This window comes from Leptodactylus fuscus, chromosome 5, assembly GCF_031893055.1.
Source record: "Leptodactylus fuscus isolate aLepFus1 chromosome 5, aLepFus1.hap2, whole genome shotgun sequence".
NCBI lineage: Eukaryota > Metazoa > Chordata > Amphibia > Anura > Leptodactylidae > Leptodactylus > Leptodactylus fuscus.
Window position 1 is genome coordinate 88,507,747 of NC_134269.1, and position 21,870 is coordinate 88,529,616.

The following is a 21,870-nucleotide window of genomic DNA, read 5'->3' on the forward strand; positions in this document are numbered from 1 at the left end:
TAACAGTATATAGCAAATGGAAAAGGTATACGTATAGTATCAAGTGAGTATAAGGAAAAACTCCTAAAATAAGAGTTAATATCATTACCACTGCCATATACGAATACACACCCAGCATAAGTCAACATAATCAACTTGCTATATAGCCACAGATGCAAGCAGGGCACAAAAACATGATAAACATCAGGTACTAACGTCCAGTCAATGACTGGTGTACTCAAAGCATGGGGCATGGGCTAAAGGGTAAACAAACATGAACGTACATACCCACTGTAAAGAATATCTCATGGAACCAGGTGGAATAGGACCGCACGCTGAATCAACTGGAGTACGTTATATCACACAATTCCATTCACGATGGAATTAAATGCTTAGAGCCCTATCTAAATTCTGGCCAATTTTACAGGGAGATCCTATTCTCACACAGAACATTTAGACCTCTCCAAGTATCGTTCCTCGGAGATCCAGAAACCTGAAGGATTTGCTGGTCAGAAGTCACCACGAGGTGAGATAGCCTGGATTTTTTGATGCAAGAAGGCCCAGTGGTGGCAGTTTCTTGTGTGGCTGTTGTATGGCCTGTCCTGATATACAGAGAACCACAAATTTTTGTAATGCTTTTGTAATTGTCCTGTGTCCCCTGTGTGCAGTCCATGCTTTTAATTCATGGAAACACAAGCCACAAAATAGGACAGAAATAGGACCTGCATGTCGTGTGTATGGGCCCATAGAAAAGAATGGCTCAGTGTGCTATTCGTGAAATACATGGATAGTACACTGACCCACACCATGTTCATCTCCAAGGGGCCTAAGGCTATTTGCAGACAACTGTGTGTATTTTGCGATCTACAAACTAGTAATTGGTCTTCAGTTTTTGCGGACAGAGTGTCATCAGTGTGTCTTCAGCATTTGTGAAGTATGTAAAAATGTACAGCGTGTCTTCAGTATGCTATCAATGTGTGATCCTAGTTTGCAGATCCACCATAAAAAATACAGGTGACATCTAATTATATTTTGTCCGTGAAAATGAACGGCACACTGATGACACATGGAGTATATCAGTGTGCTGTCCTAGGTTTTTAGTCGCCCATAGGTATCTACGGGCGAGTCCGTTCTGCAAAAACTGAACAGAATGGACCTGTTCTATCTGATGCAGTACAGAATCACGGCTGACACACTGATCAATGAAAACCATGGTCGTGTGCGTGTGCCCATACAAATGAATGGGTCATTGGGCTATCTGCAAAAACATGGGTAGCACATGGATCTCGCCCACGGTCGTCTGCAGGGGGCCTTAACCTTCGTTTGCCTCTCTGACCTATTCAGTCTTTTTCCCTCTCCTCTTAATAGGCTTCCATAGACATGCATTGTCTTTGAAAAAATATAATACAAACTTTCTCATGATCACCTAATTTATTTAAGATAAGTTTATTTGACCGCATAAATGGAAATAAAAAAAAGTCTGCATGTTCCACTAGAGTGTGCTTAGCAGTTTTCTGCATCTTATCTTAGTACTGAGGTCACTATATGAAATGTTATAGTTTTAGATATTCAGGATATTTTCATTTAACTCTATGTCTATGCAGGGAATTTTGATCTCTAGATTAATCCATATTGAACAAGCAAAAACGAAGAGATATAAAATAACAACAAAGAAAGGAAGGACATGCTAGATTTCAACATGTTTGATTCTTTGTTTCCCCACAATACACCTCAGTCTTCTGCTTATTCTTCTCTCCTTGTTCCCCACTGAGCCAAGTGTTCATGTTTGTGGAGGAAGGGGAGCGATAACATTTGGCTAGACATCTAACATACAGATGACCAGCTTCAATGAGTCTTACATTTATTTAGAATACTGTTAACATGAAATGGTACCATAGCTTGTTTTACATCTTGATTTCTGAAGCTATAGATCATGGGATTCAACATTGGTATTATCACTGTATAGAACACTGACACCATCCAGTCCTGATCCACCGCATAGGCAGAATTCGGTCGAAGGTACATGAAGAAAGCTGGGAAGTAGAATAAGGCTACGCTAGTAAAGTGGGAGACACAAGTGGAAAGTGACTTGCTACTACCTGTAGAAGACCCAATCCTAAATATGGCAGATAAAATGTAGACATATGATGTCACTATACATAGAAAGGAGCCTACTTCAATAGAACCAGCCACAACAAATAAGAACACTTGGTTAAGAGAGGTATCTTTACATGACAGTTTTAAGATGGGATTAATATCACAATAGAAATGGTTGATCTGATTAGAATGACAGAACGGTAGGCTGAATGCAGCACATGTATGAATTAATGAATTAATACATCCTGCTATGTATACTGAGCAAACAAGCCGCATGCATGTTACTTTATTGATAAGGATTGTATAATACAGGGGTTTACATATAGCTGCATATCGATCATAGGCCATCACAGCAAGTAACATGGCTTCAGTACTTACTAGATCAATGAAGAGGAACATTTGTATTGCACATCCAAGGATGGAGATTGTCTTATTTTCAGAGAGAATATTGGCCATAATGTTTGGTGTAATAGTTGATGAATAAAGGATATCTACAAAGGATAAATTCATAAGGAAGAAGTACATTGGTTTTTGCAAGCCTGGAGATATTCTTATCAAGACAATGATCATAATATTACCCAGCACAGTCACCATATAGACTAATAGGCAGAGCAAGAAGAGAGGCAGACGAAGGTTTGGGTCAGAAGAGAGACCAGAGAGGACAAATTCAGTCACAAGGGTTTCATTTTGTATCTTCATTTTAGTGTCTCAGTCTGTATTACAGTTTGCACCATATTCATCTTGTGAATCAACACAAACATAAAAAACATTTAAAACATAAATTTTAAGAAAAAAAACAATGCAAGCAAATGCAATCTGATGTTTGTTCTATAGCAGGTAGAGTATATGACTGTATCACTGAGCTTTTATTTCTAAAGCTATTCAGTCTCAGCCCTTTGAGATTAAACATTAAACACAGACAAAATTCCATAAGGTTGATTTAAATGAATAATTCCTGAGTGTCCCATAATGATTTAGTTATTATGCCCAGACATACTAAGCTAATTGGAAGAGGGATGTGCCCAAAACCATTTGTAAATGTTCCCCTTTGCACCTGCTGTTCCCTTAGCAGCTATTTAAACTACAGAAAATTTTCCAAAGACCACTGAATCAAAGAAAATATCTTGTGATGTTGAGCAACAAAAGGAAGTTGCTTTATTGGGAATATAGACTGGTTATCCCCCTACCCAGAACTAAAGTCTTTAACCTTTCTTTTTGGTTTAAGGTATTCTGAGTTGTATCATGACCATAAACTGTACTTGAGAAGCTGTGGGGAACTGTCAGAAGGATTCGCCCTATATCATATACAAATGGTCCCCTTTATGTCTGTAGTGATGTGGTTAGGGTTCCCCATATGTCAGTGTGCCTGTCCCCTTGGTATATGTTCTCTTTATGAGTTATGAAGATCCATACACAGTTGCTGAGGAGGTATCTTGAGTAGGGTTGAGCCGATCCTGACTTTTCAGGATCGATTTTAAAATCCGATTTCCGATCATTTTTCATTCGAACCCGATCTCGATCCCAATTCCGATCCCAATGCAAGTCAATGGTATTTTTTTTATTAATCGGAGATCGGATTTTAAAAGCAATCCTATTCACTATACAGCATGGAATCTAAGAATTGTTAGAATCCACGCTGTGTAGTGAATCACTAAGTAGCCAGAGGATTTTTTTTTTTAAATGTAGATTGTGAGCCCCACATAGAGCTCACAATGTACATTTTTCCTTATCAGTATGTCTTTTTTGGAATATGGGATGGAAATCCATGCAAACACGGGGAGAACATACAAACTCCTTGCAGATGGTTTTTTGCCCTTGGCAGGATTTGAACACCAGGACTCCAGCGCTGCAAGGCTGCAGTGCTAATCACTGAGCCACAGTGTGGCCCCTTGAGGATTTTTTTTTAATCCTCTGGCTACTTAGTCCCCCCTGGTGTCCACTTACCTCCAGAGATGGCTGCTCCGCTGCTCTGGCGTTCTTCGCCTCGCTGCCGCTCCAGCTGCAGTCTTCTTCTCCCTTCGCTGCCCCCTCCCTGCCAGGTTAGGAGAGTGTGGGCGGGTTAGGAGAGTGTGGGTGGGTACTGGGAGGGGAGATGTCACGTCTTCCCGCCCTGTACCCGCCCACACTCTCCTAAGCTGCCCATACTCTCCTAACCTGGCAGGGAGGGGGCAGTGAGGCGAAGAAGACTGCAGCTGGAGCAGCAGCGAGGTAAAGAGCAGCGGAGCAGCCATCTTTGTAGGTCAGTAGCTACTGGAGATGTTACTTTAGTCTCCCATTAGAATGAATAGAGGCAGCTGGCGCGCAGGGGGTTAAGGCTGTGTGCCGGCTGCTTCCATTCATTCCTATGGAACCGCAGCGGAGCCTTCACACTGAGTATACACTATATACTCAGTGTGAAGGCATTGTGGGAAATACTACCGATCTCGATCCCACCTTAAAAGATCGTGTTCGGAATTCTGATCGCGATCGTGAAATTTTCTCGATCGCCGATCGGAATCCGATTTTTTCCGAACACGATCGCTCAACCCTAATCTTGAGTGATAGGAGCTCTTGATGGGTCAGAGAGAGCTGTGTCCCTGCGTGTATTTGACAGCATATATAGATCCAAGTTGGACTTTTGCAGGGTTAAGTTCCCTGAATTAGACTGTATTCCCCGAGTTCAGTTGACATGCCTGGAACTATATACATATATTAAAAGTTAAAGACATTACTCTGTCCATCTCATATTCATACCTTGCCTTGATTCCATAATTTTCCCAACTAGACTGTCACTTTAATTTAAAAGGATTTCATGAAAGGACTACATCTATGCAGTTTACATCCTCTCTGTACAATTCATGCCTTTTTCTTGACCCTAAATTTGGGAGTTTATGCTGATAATTAAAGGGGTTTCCCAGCAAAAAATGTTTTGTTTTTTAATTATTTGTTAGTGCTATTAATGGGTTAATAAATGCACCTGTATACCTTTACTCTTGTTTTGAGGGATTGCTGGGTGTCTCTGGGAGCTCCTGGTATCTTCTGCATTTGTTTATTGGGTTCAGCTTCCTGCAATGTAACATCCACACTAATCCATTTCACCTCACTCTCTTCCCCCTCTCTCTCTCCCTCCTTCCCTTCCCTGTTTAGCTATCCTGCCCACTACTAGCTCTTCCCCTACTTACTCAGCCCAACTCCTGACCCCATTATATACTTCAGTCCAAAATATAGAAAAGCAAACAGCCTCGAATGTGAATATATCAAAAGAATTCAAATATAAAAAGTGGTCACTCACAGTAAATGTTCTGAAGAGAGGTGCAGCGGTTGGATGATTGTTGTTAGTGCACGGATGATATCCTCCGGCTGAGACGTGATGAATGAAGATGCATGAACAGGAAAATCCAACACTAAGAGTCCACCGCCGTATATAAAACTTAGCTTTTATTCATTGAGAGACAAGTTCTGAATTAAATATACATGGTCCAAGTGCAGAGGTAGGCAACTAGCCTACGCGTTTCAAGGCTTATAGCCTCTTAGTCATTACATCACTTTTTTCCAAGAGCCAGGTGTACTTTTTTATTTATACCAATTTGAAGTATGTCTATTGCTTTGATTGCCTTTTATCCAAATTTTGTATCAGAGACAAAACAATGGAAAAAAACAGCAGTTCGATTTTTTTTATTTGCCTTAGAGAAAAATATTTTTAGAAGTTTGTAGACTGGACTTTTTAAGACATAGTCATACCTAATGTGTATATTTATTACTTTATTTATGTACTTTTATATGCGTTTTAGGGAATGGAGGGGTGATTAGAATTTTTATTTAGTTTCACCCTGAAACAAACCAGGGGATGTAAACTTCATGAATATTCATCAAAATAAATCTTGTGAGGTTCTCCTATCTCTAGTCACTATACACTCCTTAGATAAGTTTATTCCATGTTTGAAAAAGCTGATATCATCACCATAGATTTTGCATTCTGAATTTCTTCTGTCTGTACCTGGATTCTCCTTTAGACTCACAGTAAGCAACTAAAGCTACAACCTCTGGCCTAGAAGGTACATCAGTCCCTACCAAGGAGCGCATTATATGAACATCACAGTAGAAAAAGTGAGCAATGCCCAATGTCCCTAATATATAACATATGTCCCCCATTTCTGTGCAGCCCTAATTGTGGAGATAGGACTTAGCTGTAGGCCACTGATCTAACATATGGGTTACACTCAGCAGACATTTGAAATTAAACTATACGTACCAATTTTTGACCCATGAATACAGGGTGTCCAAAAAAAATGTATACACATTTTAGCAGCTGATAACTCAATTATTTATTCTTTCTTTACAGACTGAATCCATTAAACCGAGTGATGGCATACAGACTTGACTTTGAAGAAAGGAAATTTATTCTAAAATGCTACTGGAAGTATGAAAACGCAGTAGAAGTGCAAAAACAATTTAGGAGGGAGTTTAACAAAGAACCACCTACACGAGTTACCATCACTCGAATTAGAGATAAGTTTGAAGCTGATGAAACTGTTCAGGACGTCCATAAGAAGCGTTCCGGAAGACCACATACCTCGACAAGCTCCATAAAAGAAGAAAGATTACTGGAAACGTTTCAACGAAGTCCAAGAAAGTCTTTGCAGCAAGCTAGTCGTGAGGTAGGGATTTCAAAATCATCAGTCCATCGCATCATGAAACGTTGTCAGTGGAGACGTTACTGTTAGGGAATAGCCAGATGATAATTCCCCAGAAGCTGCTGGTGAACCCTGGAGGGAGGGGCACAATCGACAGTGAGCCCTAAGCTGAAGCCCCCAACTTTCCCTTCCTATTGCCAGACCCTATCCTAGATAATAGACGGCAACCACAAAGACAGTCCCTCCCTGAATACGTGAAACACAAAACGCAGACAAGATGAACAACAACAAAGGGAGGTCAGCTAGCCAGGGTTCGGTAACAGTAGAGCGATGCAGTGCCAAATAAGAGTCCAAAAGAATAATCAGTAGGGAAGCCAGAGGTCAAGGATTAGAATACAAGTAATTAAACAGCAAGAGAAACCAGCAAGCACAAGGCAATAACCGGCACCAGTGTGAATATGAGCCAAGACTAAATAGGGGAGGAAGAACCCATCCTGAACCTGATAGGAAGGAAAGCTGTCAATCACAGGCAAGACAAAATCAAACCACTGAATGGACAGAGGGAACTAGGGCAGAAGACGGGTGTGGTGCAAATCCAATTACAGAACTAGAGCCGTGTTCACACAGTGCAACTAAAAACTTTAAGCAGATTATCAAACTGCACACGCCTCCTGCGCCGCAGCACGCGAGCAGAGGGTGGCGCAGAGGCCTGAAAAGGCAGAGATGTTACAGTACCCCCCCCCCTTTTATGAGGGGCCACCGGACCCTCACCAGACAAACCAATTCTAGAGGGATTCTGAGTTTTCCCTGCCTTGTATTTTGGTTCTGCTTGAACCATAGACGCTTGAGAACCAGGCAAACATTTTTTATTCATCCGGCGTTTCTGATACCACCAGGTTTTAATACCGGAGGGGCATTCCCAACTTTTAGTAGCTGAGTCCTTCTCCTCAGTGACACAATCTACAGAATGTAAAGCAATACAGTGGGATGAGCACTGATCTCCCCACTTTACCAACTCCTTTTTACCCCAATCAAAAATAGGGTTATGGAGGTTCAGCCATAACAAAAAGGCTTATGACCTCTGAATGTGTAGAACCCACTTGCAAAGAGATTAAGGGGGTTTTAAAATGGACTTTACCCCTGGCCAGTGGAGTAGAATCTGCTCCAGTAATAGACATAGGCGAGTCCAGTGGCAAAAGCTCAATGCCCAATGATGCAACAACTGAATATTTAATAAAGTTTGCTGCAGACCCAGAGTCAACTAGGGCCTTGCCAGAAACAGACCTGTCCCCAGAGGACAGAGACACAGATAACATCATCTTATTCCCCCCAAATACCTGGTTGCCTGAGTGGTTCTTCTGATTACCACACAGGCACTGAAGTTTTTTCGCAGGTGACAAGGGTCTGATTGAGCAGTCTTGGATGACATGACCAGAGGAACCACAGAACAGGCACAGGTTATTCTTGAGACGATGCTCTCGTCATGTTCTGGCGTCCACAGCTCCCCGTTGCATGGGTTCCTCACCAGAAGTGAGGGGAGAAAAGGTGAGTTTTTCAGAGGAGAGGGAGGAAGAGTGTAACATCTCTGCCTGTTCGGGTCACTGCACCACCCTCTGCTCGCGTGCTGCGGCGCAGGAGGCGGGTGCAGTTTGGTTCTTGGATTAAAGTTTTTGGTCGCACTGTGTGAACTCGGCTCTAGTTCTGTATTGCATTTGCACCACACCCGTCTTTTGCCTATGTTGTCTCTGTCCATTAAGTGGTTAATCTGGCCTTGCCCTGTGATTGACAGCTGTTTCCTGTGAACTCCATGGGCGAGTTCTTCCTCCCTATTTAGCCTTGGTTCCCATTCACACCAGTGCTTGCTATTGCCGTGTGCATACCTGCTCTTACTGTCCCTGTTTTGCTTATACTATTATACTTGACCTTTGGCTTTCCTCATTGACTATTCTCTTGACTCCGATTTGGCACTGCATCGCTCTACTGTTACCGAACCCTGGCTAGCTGACCTTCTGTTGTTGTTGTTCGTCTTGTCTGCGTTTTGTGTTTCACATATTCAGGGAGGGACTGTCCTCGTGGTTGTCGCCTATTACCTAGGATAGGGTCTGGCAATAGGAAGGGAAAGTGAGGGGCTTCAGCTTAGGGCTCACTGTCTCTTGTGCCCCTCCCAGGGTTTAACAGTTCTGGGAATTGCTGTCTTAGAAATTCCCTTACAAAGAGACAGAAAACTTGGAGGCAACAGGCCCTGCTCTCTCTTTTAAATTTTCTCGGATCTTACGGTCAATACGGACCGCCAAAGTCATGGCCTTCTCAAGAGTAGGGGGATCTGGGTGACCAACCCAGAGCTCCTTAACACGATCACATAGCCCTTGTTTAAAGTGAGCCTTAAGAGCAGACTCACACCAACCTGCCGTTACACTGTACTTACGGAATTCAGAGCAATACTCCTCTGCAGAGCGTTTGCCCTGCCTCATGGTGAGGAGTTGAGATTCCGCAAGCGCAATGTGGTCTGGTTCAGCATAAATAGAGCCCAGGGACTTAAAAAATGTTTCCACATCAACCCACTCCTCAGCCTCAGCAGGGAGTTTAAGGGCCCAAGCTTGTGGGTCCCCCTGTAAAAGAGATATAACCACTCCCACCATTTTGGCCTGAGTCACATGTGGATTAATCCGAAAATACAAGCGACAAGACTCCCTGAACGTCTCAAATTTTTCACGGTCCCCTGAGAAACGATCCGGGAGTAATATGTTAACCCTAGGAAGGGAAGAAACAGCTGGGGATGATGCAGCAGCGCCAGTTAGGGTCTGAACCTGTTTTGCTAGCTCAGCTACCAGGCCTGTCAATCCCTCCAACTTGGCTGCAAGGCACTGAATAAGATCCATGCTATCTGGAGGGAAGCAATGGATGTAGGTTTTTTTCTGGCCGGTTATTCTGTTAGGGAATAGCCAGATGATAATTCCCCAGAAGCTGCTGGTGAACCCTGGAGGAAGGGGCACAAGGGACAGTGAGCCCTAAGCTGAAGCCCCCAACTTTCCCTTCCTATTGCCAGGCCCTATCCTAGGTAATAGGCGGCAACCATGAAGACAGTCCCTCCCTGAATACGTGAAACACAAAACGCAGACAAGATGAACAACAACAAAGGGAGGTCAGCTAGCCAGGGTTCGGTAACAGTAGAGCGATGCAGTGCCAAATCAGAGTCCTAAAGAAAAATCAGTAGGGAAGCCAGAGGTCAAGGATTAGAATACAAATAATTAAACAGCAAGAGAAACCAGCAAGCAAGAGACAATAACCGGCCCCAGTGTGACTGTGAGCAAAGACTAAATAGGGGAGGAAGAACCCGCCCTGAACCTGATAGGAAGGAAAGCTGTCAATCACAGGGCAAGACAAAATCAAACCACTGAATGGACAGAGGGAAAAAGGGCAGAAGACGGGTGTGGTGCAAATGCAATTACAGAACTAGAGCCGTGTTCACACAGTGCGACTAAAAACTTTAAAGAGGACCTTTCACCACTTTTGGGCACATGCAGTGTTATATACTGCTGGAAAGCTGACAGTGCGCTGAATTCAGCGCACTGTCGGCTTTCCCGATCTGTGCCCGGTGTAAAGAGCTTACGGTGCCGGTACCGTAGCGCTTTAGTGTCAGAAGGGCGTTTCTGACTGTTAGCCAGGAACGTCCTTCTGCCTCGCGGCGCCTATCGCGCTGTGCTGTGGAGCGGGGAGGAACTTCCCCCTCCCGCTCCTGATAATACTCGTCTATGGACGAGCTGTGTGAGCAGAGGGAGGGGGCGTTCCTCCCCACTCACACTGTACAGCGCGATAGGCGCCGCGAGGCAGAAGGACGTCTCTGGCTAATGGTCAGAAACGCCCTTCTGACCATAGAGCACTACGGTACCGGCACCGTAAGCTCTTTACACCGGGCACAGATCGGGAAAGCCGACAGTGCGCTGAATTCAGCGCACTGTCAGCTTTCCAGCAGTATATAACACTGCATGTGCCCAAAAGTGGTGAAAGGTCCTCTTTAAGCAGATTATTAAACTGCACACACCTCCTGCGCCGCAGCACGCGAGCAGAGAGTGGCGCAGAGGCCCGAAAAGGCAGAGATGTTACAGTTACATTCCAAGATTACTCCATGCTCTTAATGACGATGATCCAGACCAAAGAGTACAGTATTGCGAGTAACGAAGATGCACACTTTCCCACAAAGATTGTGTGGAGTGATGAGGCCACATTCAAATTAAATGGTTCAATTAACAGACACAATTGCATCTACTGGAGACCTGAGAATAACACATGGTAGTGTGGAGGTGCCCCATCTTTCTTCTTTTATGGGGCTTGTCGAGGTACGTGGTCTTCCGGAATGCTTCAAAACAGTTCCATCAGCTTCAAACTTATCTCTAATTCGAGTGATGGTAACTCATGTAGGTGGTTCTTCGTTAAACTCCCTCCTAAATTGTCTTTGCACTTCTACTGCGTTTTCATACTTCCAGTAGCATTTTAGAATAAATTTCCTTTCTTCAAAGTCAAGTCTGTATGCCATCACTCGGTTTAATGGGTTCAGTCTGTAAAGAAAGAATAAATAATTGAGTTATCAGCTGCTAAAATGTGTATACATTTTTTTGGGACACCCTGTATATCGTTTTATTGGGAATACTAATCCAGTCATCATATCTCAGTGAAATGGAAACTTTACAACTTTAATGTCAGCCAGAAATAATGTAGTAATTACCGTAGACTAATTATCAGGGGAATCATCCTCTGGGGTATGCAGAATACATTAAAACCCGTCAGCAGTCACTCACACATAACACTTTTATCTCGTATTGTCTGTGTGACTGAGATAACATATAAGAGTCTGATGTTATGTTCTTATGGAGACTTCTGTCACTTATTTTAAAAAAAGGGAAGAGAAGCACTAAATATATGTTCTGAAAGATCTGAACATGTATATACAGGTAATAGACTGGAAATATGATAGGTATGTACTATTCTCCACGTAGGCCAACAATCATTTTACAGATTCATTGTATCATCCACTGTATACTGAAGGGTTGGCATATTTGCAGAACCTCTTCTATGTTATCTATATACTCCTACATTATTAGGTAAGGAATTAACAGAGAAATGTTCAAGTATCCAGCAATCTGTTAGAACTGAAATGACTTCAGTATGGTGGGCTTGTTGTTTGTATATTTCATTATTGCTAGAAGTGTTATCCTGAGCATTCCCGTGGCTTCATGTGCCCTACCTTACATTGTATTCCATTCATTTCTTTAACATAAAAATTTGTTTTACCAAAACAGGCCAATTGTCAAAAATGTAAAGGTTCTTTTTCACATATTATATTTTATATTGTTGAACTATACACCAATCTCATCGTAGTTAAAGAATGCTTTATTCTATATTATTCTATATTATAAATGTGAATCTTCATAAATATTTATTTAAGAAAATAAAAATAAAATGATAAGAAAATGAAGGAGACAAAAAATGATTTCCTGGTAATCTGATGCTAGGTTCACACATGCATTCAAGTTTCCGGGGACCCGAAAAACAGAAACCAATCCACTTAAAAAGCGGTTACCTGTGGAAATCTGTTTGCAGGACTTTTCTCTCAGCATTTTTCAAGTAGGATGGGGAACGGAATTGCTGAACGGAATCTGGGCACAGTTTCTAGGATTACGTAGGTTTATGTTAAAAACATATATAAAACATAAGCACCGGAATATGAAACCATGTTTCTATCTTGTTTCTTTAGAGGAGTCACCCTTCATCACGAGAAGTAACCGATCTTAGAAATCACTCTACGGTATCCACATTCCTCCTAATGGGTCTTACACAGGATCCACATCTTCAGCTTGTGCTTTTTTATATATTTCTTCTAATGTACCTGGTGACAGTTGTAGGAAATGCTGGCATTTACTTAGTAATCCACTTTTCACCCAGTCTACACACTCCCATGTACATTTTCTTGAGCCATTTGTCGTTCATCGATCTTTGTTACGCTTCTTCTACTGTCCCCACCACTATGAATAATCTGATCCGACACAAGGGGTATATATCCAGATTTGGCTGTGCAATGCAGCTATTTATGTTTTCATCCTTTGGATCCACAGAATGTCTTCTCTTTGGAGTGATGGCGTATGATCGATATGTTGCTATATGTAATCCTCTTCACTATGAAACCATCATGACAGTACAGACATGTAGCATACTTATAGCAGCTTCATACTCTGCAGCTGTAGTGCAAGCGGCCATTCAGACAGGCTTCACCTTCAGCTTGTCTTTCTGTGGAGCAAACACTATAAATCATTTTATTTGTGATGCTTTGCCTTTGCTAAGACTTTCATGCTCAACTACATTCTTAAATGAGTTGCTGATATCTATATGTGCGACTGTCATCGGAGGAGGTTCACTTGTACTAATCTTAATGTCTTACATTTACATTGTGGCCACTGTTGTCAGAATACCCACATCCCAAGGAAAGAAGAGAACATTTTCCACTTGTGCCTCTCACCTAGTATGCGTCACTTTGTTTTATGGCACAGTGTTATTCAATTACCTTCATCCAGCCAGTGGCCATTTCATTGGTCAAGAAATAGTGTCTTCTGTGTTCTTTACAATAGTTATTCCAATGTTGAACCCAATCATCTACAGCTTGAGGAACAAAGAAGTGAGGAGAAACATGTGTCCGTTTTTCAGTAAAATAAAGCATTGTATTTGTATAGGATTTATATTTTCTTAGGTTGAGTTACATGTTTAGGTTTTCTGATGCAATTTTTGAAGCCAAAAACCAGGGTGGATTGCAAAGGAGAAGCACCATCTTCATAGATTCTCTACACTTAGAATTCACACCTGTTTGTGACCTCAAAAACTGCAGCAGAAAATCATACCATGGAAACACACCCTTAGGCTAAGGCCCCATGGGCAGGAACCGCCGCGCTAAAGCTCTGTGGGAACAACCGTGGCGTGAACACATTGTGGTTCTTCCCACAGCCGTTGAACAGAAAGTTCATAGAGTTTTCCTCTATGGACTTTCTGTTACAAAATATATCTATGGGAAAGCCGACGGCGTTTCCGTAGATATAATTGACATGCAGTGATTTTTAAAACTGCAACGTTTTTTTTCCGCAAATCGGGCATGGGATTCGCATGAAACCCATCCGCTTTGCAAGTACTGTGAAACATTGCAATTTTTACTGCAGCGTTTCCAGTCCATGGGGCCTCAGCCTTAGGCTGAAGCCGCACGTTTCAGAAATGTAGAGTTTTTGCTGCTGTGGAAATGACAAAGGAAAAAATGCTGCATGTTACAAGAATGGGATTGAGTGAATGGGATTCTGAATAATTCCATCCACACATTGCAGGAAAAAAAACTACAGCGGAAAAGCTGCATATCAGTTATACCGGTAGAAACCCTTGTGTTTTCGTATAGATATAACAATGGCTTGCACAAGCAAAAATAGAGCCACAGTGAACCTCTATATGGGTGAGAGGTCAACTGTTTCCACCATATGGTATGTTACCTACATTGTTTCTTGACTACCAATTGTGTCATATGTAAAGTGTGATTCATATTCCGGCAAGACAATGACCCTAAATCTACAGTCAGAGCTACAGTGGATTGGTTTAGATCAAATAATATTCATGTGTTAGAATGACCCAGTCAAATCCATGAAAGAAGACATTTATTGGATATCACAGGATATGTCATAAACATTTAATAGATGCAGGTCCCAGAGAAGGAGCCCTCACCAAGACTCCATGCCATGGCCTCTCTGAGAAGACCTTGAACTATGGGCAGGCTGTATGGAAACAGTGTAGCTTTCTTCCCTAACTCCAATAGAAGGAAATGGGAGTTAAGAAACAGCATAGAATAGTAAGCTACATTGTTTCCCATTCACTTCTCAGTTACTCACTGTTCCGAGCTATGTTGTTTCTGTACAGTCAGCCATAGTAGAAAGTCATCTCTGTGAGATCGTGGCCAGATATGTAGGGGGAAAACAGAGGCTGGGAAGGCTCCTTTTAAAGATGTGGGTCCCAGAGGTGGAATCTGCACCTATCAGACATTTATGGAATATTCTGTGGCTATTCCATAAATGTATTGAATGAGAAAACCTTTTTAGGCTGAGGCCCCACATTGCAAAAACACTACATTTTACAGTACCTGCGAAGTCGATGGGATTCTGGCTAATCCCATCCACGCATTGCAGAAAAAAAATATGCAGAGGAAAAGCTGAGTTTTCGAATGGACTTTGGGTGTTTTTTCTACCAATGCAATTTATCCACAGGATAGAAGATAGATTGGAAAATTATGTTAATCAGTATACACTAAGGCCCCACATTACGGAAATGCAGCGGGTTTTTGTTTCAGATTTTGTTGCATTTTTGAGCCAAAGTCAGGAGTGGTTTGAGAAGAAATGGAAAATATAAAGAATGAAATTAGATGTTTCCCTTCTGTTAATTCCGCCGCTGACTTTGACTCAAAAAAGTCAACAAAATCTGCAACAAAAAATACTGTGTTTCTGCAGCGTGGGACCTTAGCCTTAATTTACTGGTACTGTAAAATATAGTGGTTTTTTTTTTCTGCCGTGTTTCTGTAACAGTCAAAAATGTAGCATGTTTGCAATGTGAGACCTAAGCCTAAAATAGAAAATCTTTGCTTCACAATCACATGCCAGTTCATATTATGTGAGTTTATTTTCCATATCTCTTATATCCAGTAGAGGTCACCATAGATGTATATAATACATAATTGCCTTGTACTACTCTATGCAACATGTTACTTCTGAAAAAATTGGAATTAAAAAACTTTTAAAAGTCTGAGAATAGATACAAAAGGAAAGGAACAAACAGAAATGATTGCTTGGGAATACTGGGGGAAATAGAAAAAAATCCATCTGTGTAGGAATCAGTGGAGCAGTGGTGAAATGTCTTCTTTTATTCAAACATTGAGGGTTGGTTTTTAATTCAGAGTGGCCCCACATTAACAATTAGCACGAATAGGGTCACAGTTTAACACAAAACAGCAAAAGTGAACAAATAAAGATGGAGCACGTAATATACACAATACATGAAATTAACAGGGGCACCTCATTTAACTAAAGAGGGGACTATAACGTTTATTCCCTTAAGAATTCAAAAAAGTCGGCCTACAACTTAATTTTTCTGTAAATCATACAAAACTAAACAATTGGTCATTTGGAATTGTTTTGTAAAAATGCTTCTGTATCTTGATATTGCTGTTAGATACTTATATATAAGTATAGTTTAACCAACTGTTCTTTTGATTCCCTCCTATAATATCCATCTGGTAAGAAAAAAATCTGCTCTTGAACTAAACAAATTAGGTGAATACTCTGAGAATTACATGAACAGCAGATGGCACCATAACAACAATGTAAGAGAAATATCCACTGTAGATGAAATTCAATTAAACATATATATATATTCTGATTTATATTTTACTAGATCTATAATGGACAACGTTTTTTGGACCCTTTGTGATTCCAAACCAAATTGACCTAGGGTCACCTCTAAGGGCGTTATGTAGGCCCCTAGTCTTCACCCTTTATACCTGTAAGGGAATCTGACTTTGCTGTGGGGAGTTGCCAACGCACTACTTCTTGAGGTGGTCTCAGAGTTGGTAGCAGCTAACCAGGCAGGTGAGGGAATATGGTGCTGAGCAGCAAGCATCAGGCCAAAAGCAGAGTGTGAATAATATCCAATGACAGGGCTGGTAGAGCAAGTGCAATAAACAGGAACAGGTCTGGTCAACAACAGGTAATAACAGGTAATGGGATAGGTGTACTAGCTGAGTAAATAAGGAACTAAGTCTGGAACACAAGCCACGGGCATACGTGATAAATCAAGCAATAACAAACATATATAGCTTTGTAGGCAGAGGGTGACAGATGAAACAGAATGATATACATGCAGACTGGCATATATTGTCTTTGGGAGACTTACTGACACGTGCTGACCTTTTAAGACGTGTGTGTGGCCCCCCTGGGCAGGCCCAGCAGCATTAACAGCAGAAGGAAAGCATGCACATAGAACTGTAGAGGAGTAGAGAAGGGACTGCATTTACCAAAGGTAACTTAGTGGTGATGCCTGTTGGGAGATGTACTATGCTGGTTTTAACTCGTGAAAATGACTAATACACATCAAAAATATTTCAAAAACTGCATAGTGGCCAGACCCTTTGAAGACAATGGGAGCAGAGCTGCAGTCACAATGCCCTGCCAATATACAGGGCACATGTCCAACCGCTTCCCGTCCTTTGTTATACATGGTACAGGTGTTTGAAGCAGCCTTGTTCATTTGTTGCTTAAAGAGACAAGCACTGAGTACCACATAGTGTAATCCCGTGACTCTAGGTTTGCACTTGCACTCGGGTTTCCTCTCTTTGGGTCTGCTTGGCGACTCGAAAAACGGACCTCCAATTAGTGTGCATAGCGTTTACCCGTGAAAACTATAATGGGGTCTGCCGGGTTTCTCCCCCAAAAATGTGAAGTGGGGAATGGAATTCCTGAGCACTCACTAAACGCAAATGTGGCCCCAGCCTAATAGGGTAAATCATAATTTCATTTATTAAGGACCAAGTAGTCAAACATCCAAACATAACATGGCCGTGTTTGGATGTTTGACTACTTGGACATTAATAAATGGAATTGCATTTGACCAGAGATTAAGCGCAGAGTTTTTTTTATACAAGTGAGTTTTCTACTACTTGAGACTTTTTGTTCAGCTGTTGGTCTCTGTTAAATCTCATAATTTGCTGAACTTAAAGAGTGTATGAATGGAGAAGGTCATGGAGTAGCATTTGTGTGCAGTATGTCATCCTTGACAGATGAAGGGGCTAGTGGAATGTTGGGTGGAGGTAAAAAAAAGTCTTGTTACCAACAACACGTCATTGTAGCCAAACTTAGGACTATGGTCAAACAAGGAATGATCCGGAGTACATGGAAGGATCGTACCTACGCTTTTCCTTATGGGGAAATAGCCTGGATGAGAGTAAAGCGTCCTCAGCCTATATAAGCAGACTTTGGTAATATGAGGGTAGAGCTCTAACTCCACCTTCATACATGCTCTCACTCTCTTCATTTTAACACTTGACATCTGTCATGCATATTCTGTTATTTTAACCTTGTTTAACTTTTGGACTGTAACCTATTTGTTTGAATTAAACAAAATTTTTAATTAAAATTTTGCTGTTTCAACTACAAATTGGATTGGACTCCAGCTGCTTCTTGGTGTCACCGAAGTGTACCTCTTGTCTCATCAGTCAAGAGGTGTGAGACTATATTTAACAGTCTCCCAACAATTATATATTTCTGTCCTACCTTAAATATAGGCCATAAAACATTTTTTTAATATACAATATACACCCAGAACCAAGGCCAAGCCAACCTCTTATTACAAATAAGTGACATGGTTCTACTTTTAGTAGGAGACACAGAATACGTATATGGTAACATGACCCTAACCAGCTTAACAGGTTATATTATGCTATCAAAAACTTAATTTGTACAAATTATGAGCTTTTGCCGTTTCAGCTCTGTGATCCCAATGTCTCTTCTATCCTACAAATAAGGACTATTCCTTTAAGAATATTATCCCATGAATACTGTAGTAGAAATACATACTGGTTCAACATGCTGCTCTCTCATGGTCAGAGAACACCCTATTGCCAAAACTTTCTGATCATTTACTATTCCATCCCAAACTAGGCCAAACTGGTCAGGGAAACTCAAGGAGTGGATTTGGTATGTACAGAATAAAGTCAGTACCATTAACAGCTTTATCAATGATCATGCAACAAACTATGCAAATCTTTTTATCAAAAGGGAGGCATTTGTTTGTATAGTTAAAACTCTAGAATTAGTTCCCAAACAGGCCCTGACAACATCCATCTTCTGCAACCTATTAGCAGTTCCCCATGAAGCTAAAAAGCTTATGGAAATAGCCCACACACACTTGCTATAAATCTGGTTGTGTATGTATACAAATGCTCCCTTATGTTAGCCAAGACACTGAATAAAACAAGTGATAGAAAAAAGGCCGGTGAGTAAAGACGCAGTCCTTTTTAGTATAGTTGTTAAGGTTGCTTGATATAAACTGAACACTATGGCTATTTGATAAGATAAATGCCCAGAGCGTGTGCATCAATAGACCTCATGTTGCCCATAGTTGGAATAAAGGAAAGGGTCTTTCATATTTTAGGTATATTACTTTATATTACACAGCCACATACCTATTTCCTCTGTGATAGTAAAGCTGAATCATTTTCGTTCCTTTCAAACCTTAAGGTCAACTAAACCAAATCAGAGGCCTTTACTGTGAAAATTCCTCAATCTCAACCTTCTTCTCTTATGGAGAGCTATCCATTTACTTGGCCTTCTAGTGGCATCAAATATTTAGGGTTCTGCATTCATACAGATTTAAATCAATCTCAGATTTATTGGAAACCTGGAAGCTTGGCAAAGAGGGACTTTTTCTGGTTTGGCCACACAGCAGTATCCCTTCAGCTGCTGCTTCTTTAAGGTTGCTGTGACAACTTGAGGAAGTTTTTGTGTTGTATACATCCAAGCCTTGACCAATTGTTAGGATGGAGTCCGCAGGTTTCCCATCCAAATCCAACCCTTGCCCTCGGCGTTGTGCAGTGAGCTGTATGGACTCTAAGTCCAGCTTTCTGCCTACTGAGCATGTTCGGACCTTTTGGAGGCGCTCAGAGGCTAAGTCCCATTCTTCTCCTACTGAGCGTGCTCCGACCTTTTGGAGGCGCTCAGAGGCTAAGTCCCATTCTGTCCATCCTGAGTATGTCCGGTGAAGTTATGCCACCGCCTCTGTGGGCAGGGACTTGCCTTTATATAGTGTGAGCCGACACCCGCCCGGTGCTCACACTTTGACTATAATACTTTAAGAAAGGAGGTCAGGGCTAGGTTCCAGAGAAATCAGTGGTACCGCACACTCATAAGAAATTTGTGGTGCTAGCAAAGAAGGGGTCTTCCAACCCATACAATCATAGGAAGATAAATCTTGCTGCACACAAAAGTAGTATTGAAGGAATATAGTGATTTATTTTACAATAGAACATACGCCATTGACACAATGCAAAATAATAGTTTTGAAAGGCAAACTAGATCAATCAGTATTGACGTTTCGGTCGTTAGACCTTCATTGGAATAGATCTAGTGCATAGCATGGCAGGGGACGCCCTGACACTTCTCCCTGCCATGCTATGCACTAGATCTATTCCGAAGAAGGTCTAACGACCGAAACGTCAATACTGATTGATCTAGTTTGCCTTTCAAAACTATTATTTTGCATTGTGTCAATGGCATATGTTCTATTGTAAAATAAATCACTATATTCCTTCAATACTACTTTTGTGTGCAGCAAGTTTTATCTTCCTAGGGCTAGGTTCCAGTGAAAGGCAGTAGCAGTCTAGGGATCTAGTTAGGAGTCCTTGGCTCTGCCAGTGGGAATCTGTAAAGCCTATTTAACTGTCTAGTTACACTATAGCATCTTGCTGTTGTGGAGCCCTTTACGTTGCTGACCAGGGGTGACGCTTAACCCCTGGCAGCCTTTCCTGTTTAGCAGGCTGAAGCTGTTTACTAGTGCCTATTCCACTGCTGTGATTTAGCAGAGGTCTGTTGCAAGGCTTCATTTAGCTTCACTCAGCAGCCTTACACAGGTGCACTCTCCCAGTGAGGTTAACTGGTGAGAGTTTGTTTGCAGTCTGTTCACATTTGAACCGCACTAACACCACAGCCACTGCAGTTAACTGGTGGTTAGCTTTTCAGGCACCCGGCTGCCCCTTAGGGGGCCTGTGGACCTCACTGCAGTGTCTTGCAGTCTAGCGGTTCTGACACGTTAAAAATTATTTTCAAATATATACACAGAACCGTAACACCAATCAGTTAATGAAGAGGCCTATATAAGACCACTCCTTTCTGATACAGGTGACAACTAATTGCTTTTGCTTCCTAGTTTGGCTCTTCATCTTGTTCATGAATATTTGTTTGATTACTAATCTGTGGCTTGCTCCCTTTATTCCCTTTATGACTCCTGATTCTGCTTTGACGTCTGCTGTTGGATTTGTGACCCTTGGCTTCTTGTGACCCTTTCTGGTTAATATGTCCTCTCCTTGTTTTTTCACACTGCTGGTTACGACTTCTCTTGTCACTATGCCACTTTGTAAATTTTAGTGGATTTTGTGTTGGTTTCTGCAGTCATGCATTTACTATTAGTACATTTATCTGTTTGGTGGCAATTCAGATACAGCGCAAGTCCATCTTTGTGGAGAGCTCTAGTGAAGGCGTCTAGGGTGAAGGAGGTGTGCTAGTTGTGGATAGCTGTTTCTACTGCTTGTAGTTATCAGCCAATACCTAGATTTCTATATGTTTCCTTCAAGCCATGCCAAGTGTTATACCTTCTGTTTTTTAGTTGCCATTAAGACATTAACACAAGCCCTCATGATTCGGTGAACTGAAAATTAAAAACATGACTTTTGTAAGGCAGGGAGACATTACAAAGGTGTATAATATACTACATCCCTACCTGATGAGATTGTTTTGATTTTATTAAACTTATTTACGTATTGTCTTTGCCTTGTTCTCAATTTATCCAATCATTTCCACTCGGTTAAACTAAAGTCTATCCCAACTTCTTCTTAATGAAAACAATATCAATTTCTTCTCCCAGGTTATTGACGCAGAAATCTTCCTACCCTTCATCCTACCTATCACCTTTAAGCCGGATTCACACAGGTTTTTTTGATCAGGATTTTGACACAGAAACCGTGTCAAGATCCAGCTCAAAAAACCACCTCCTATTGAATTCAATGAGAACAAACCCGCTCGCGGAAAAAATAAGTGACATGCCGTTTCTTAAGGGTGGATTCCGCAGCAGAATCCGCCGAAGAGTCTGCGGCGCGACACCTCCCTCCCAACTAGGCCTATTCATTTGGGCCTAATCCGGAGCGGAATACCACGACTGGTGCTGGTGATGGTGCACTGTATGCCGGCCTCCTGGTCAAAATCCGGTCCAAACCCCTCCCCCGCGTGAACCCATCTTTACTATTTTTTTATATGTTCTTCTTTTACCTATTCCTGTCCCTGGGAATTATTTGAGAGACATTTATTTGTTGCCTAACTTGTTGGGTTACTGAAATCTCAATAAGTGG

General features: G+C 41.6%; 2 protein-coding genes across 2 annotated transcripts; one reads left to right on the plus strand and one right to left on the minus strand.

Annotated features, from left to right (window-relative positions):
• Nucleotides 1-419: 419 nt before the first annotated feature.
• Nucleotides 420-2,775, minus strand: LOC142204529 (olfactory receptor 5I1-like). The gene is made up of 2 exons (XM_075275845.1): nt 1,873-2,775; nt 420-455 (listed from the first exon to the last, which is right to left on the minus strand). Exons 1-2 carry the CDS (start codon nt 2,773-2,775, stop codon nt 420-422), a joined length of 939 nt encoding a protein of 312 aa, XP_075131946.1.
• Nucleotides 2,776-8,201: 5,426 nt separating this feature from the next.
• LOC142204530 (olfactory receptor 5AR1-like) lies at nt 8,202-13,428 on the plus strand. Its single transcript, XM_075275846.1, has 2 exons — nt 8,202-8,234; nt 12,442-13,428. Exons 1-2 carry the CDS (start codon nt 8,202-8,204, stop codon nt 13,426-13,428), a joined length of 1,020 nt encoding a protein of 339 aa, XP_075131947.1.
• The last annotated feature ends 8,442 nt before the right edge of the window (nt 13,429-21,870 follow it).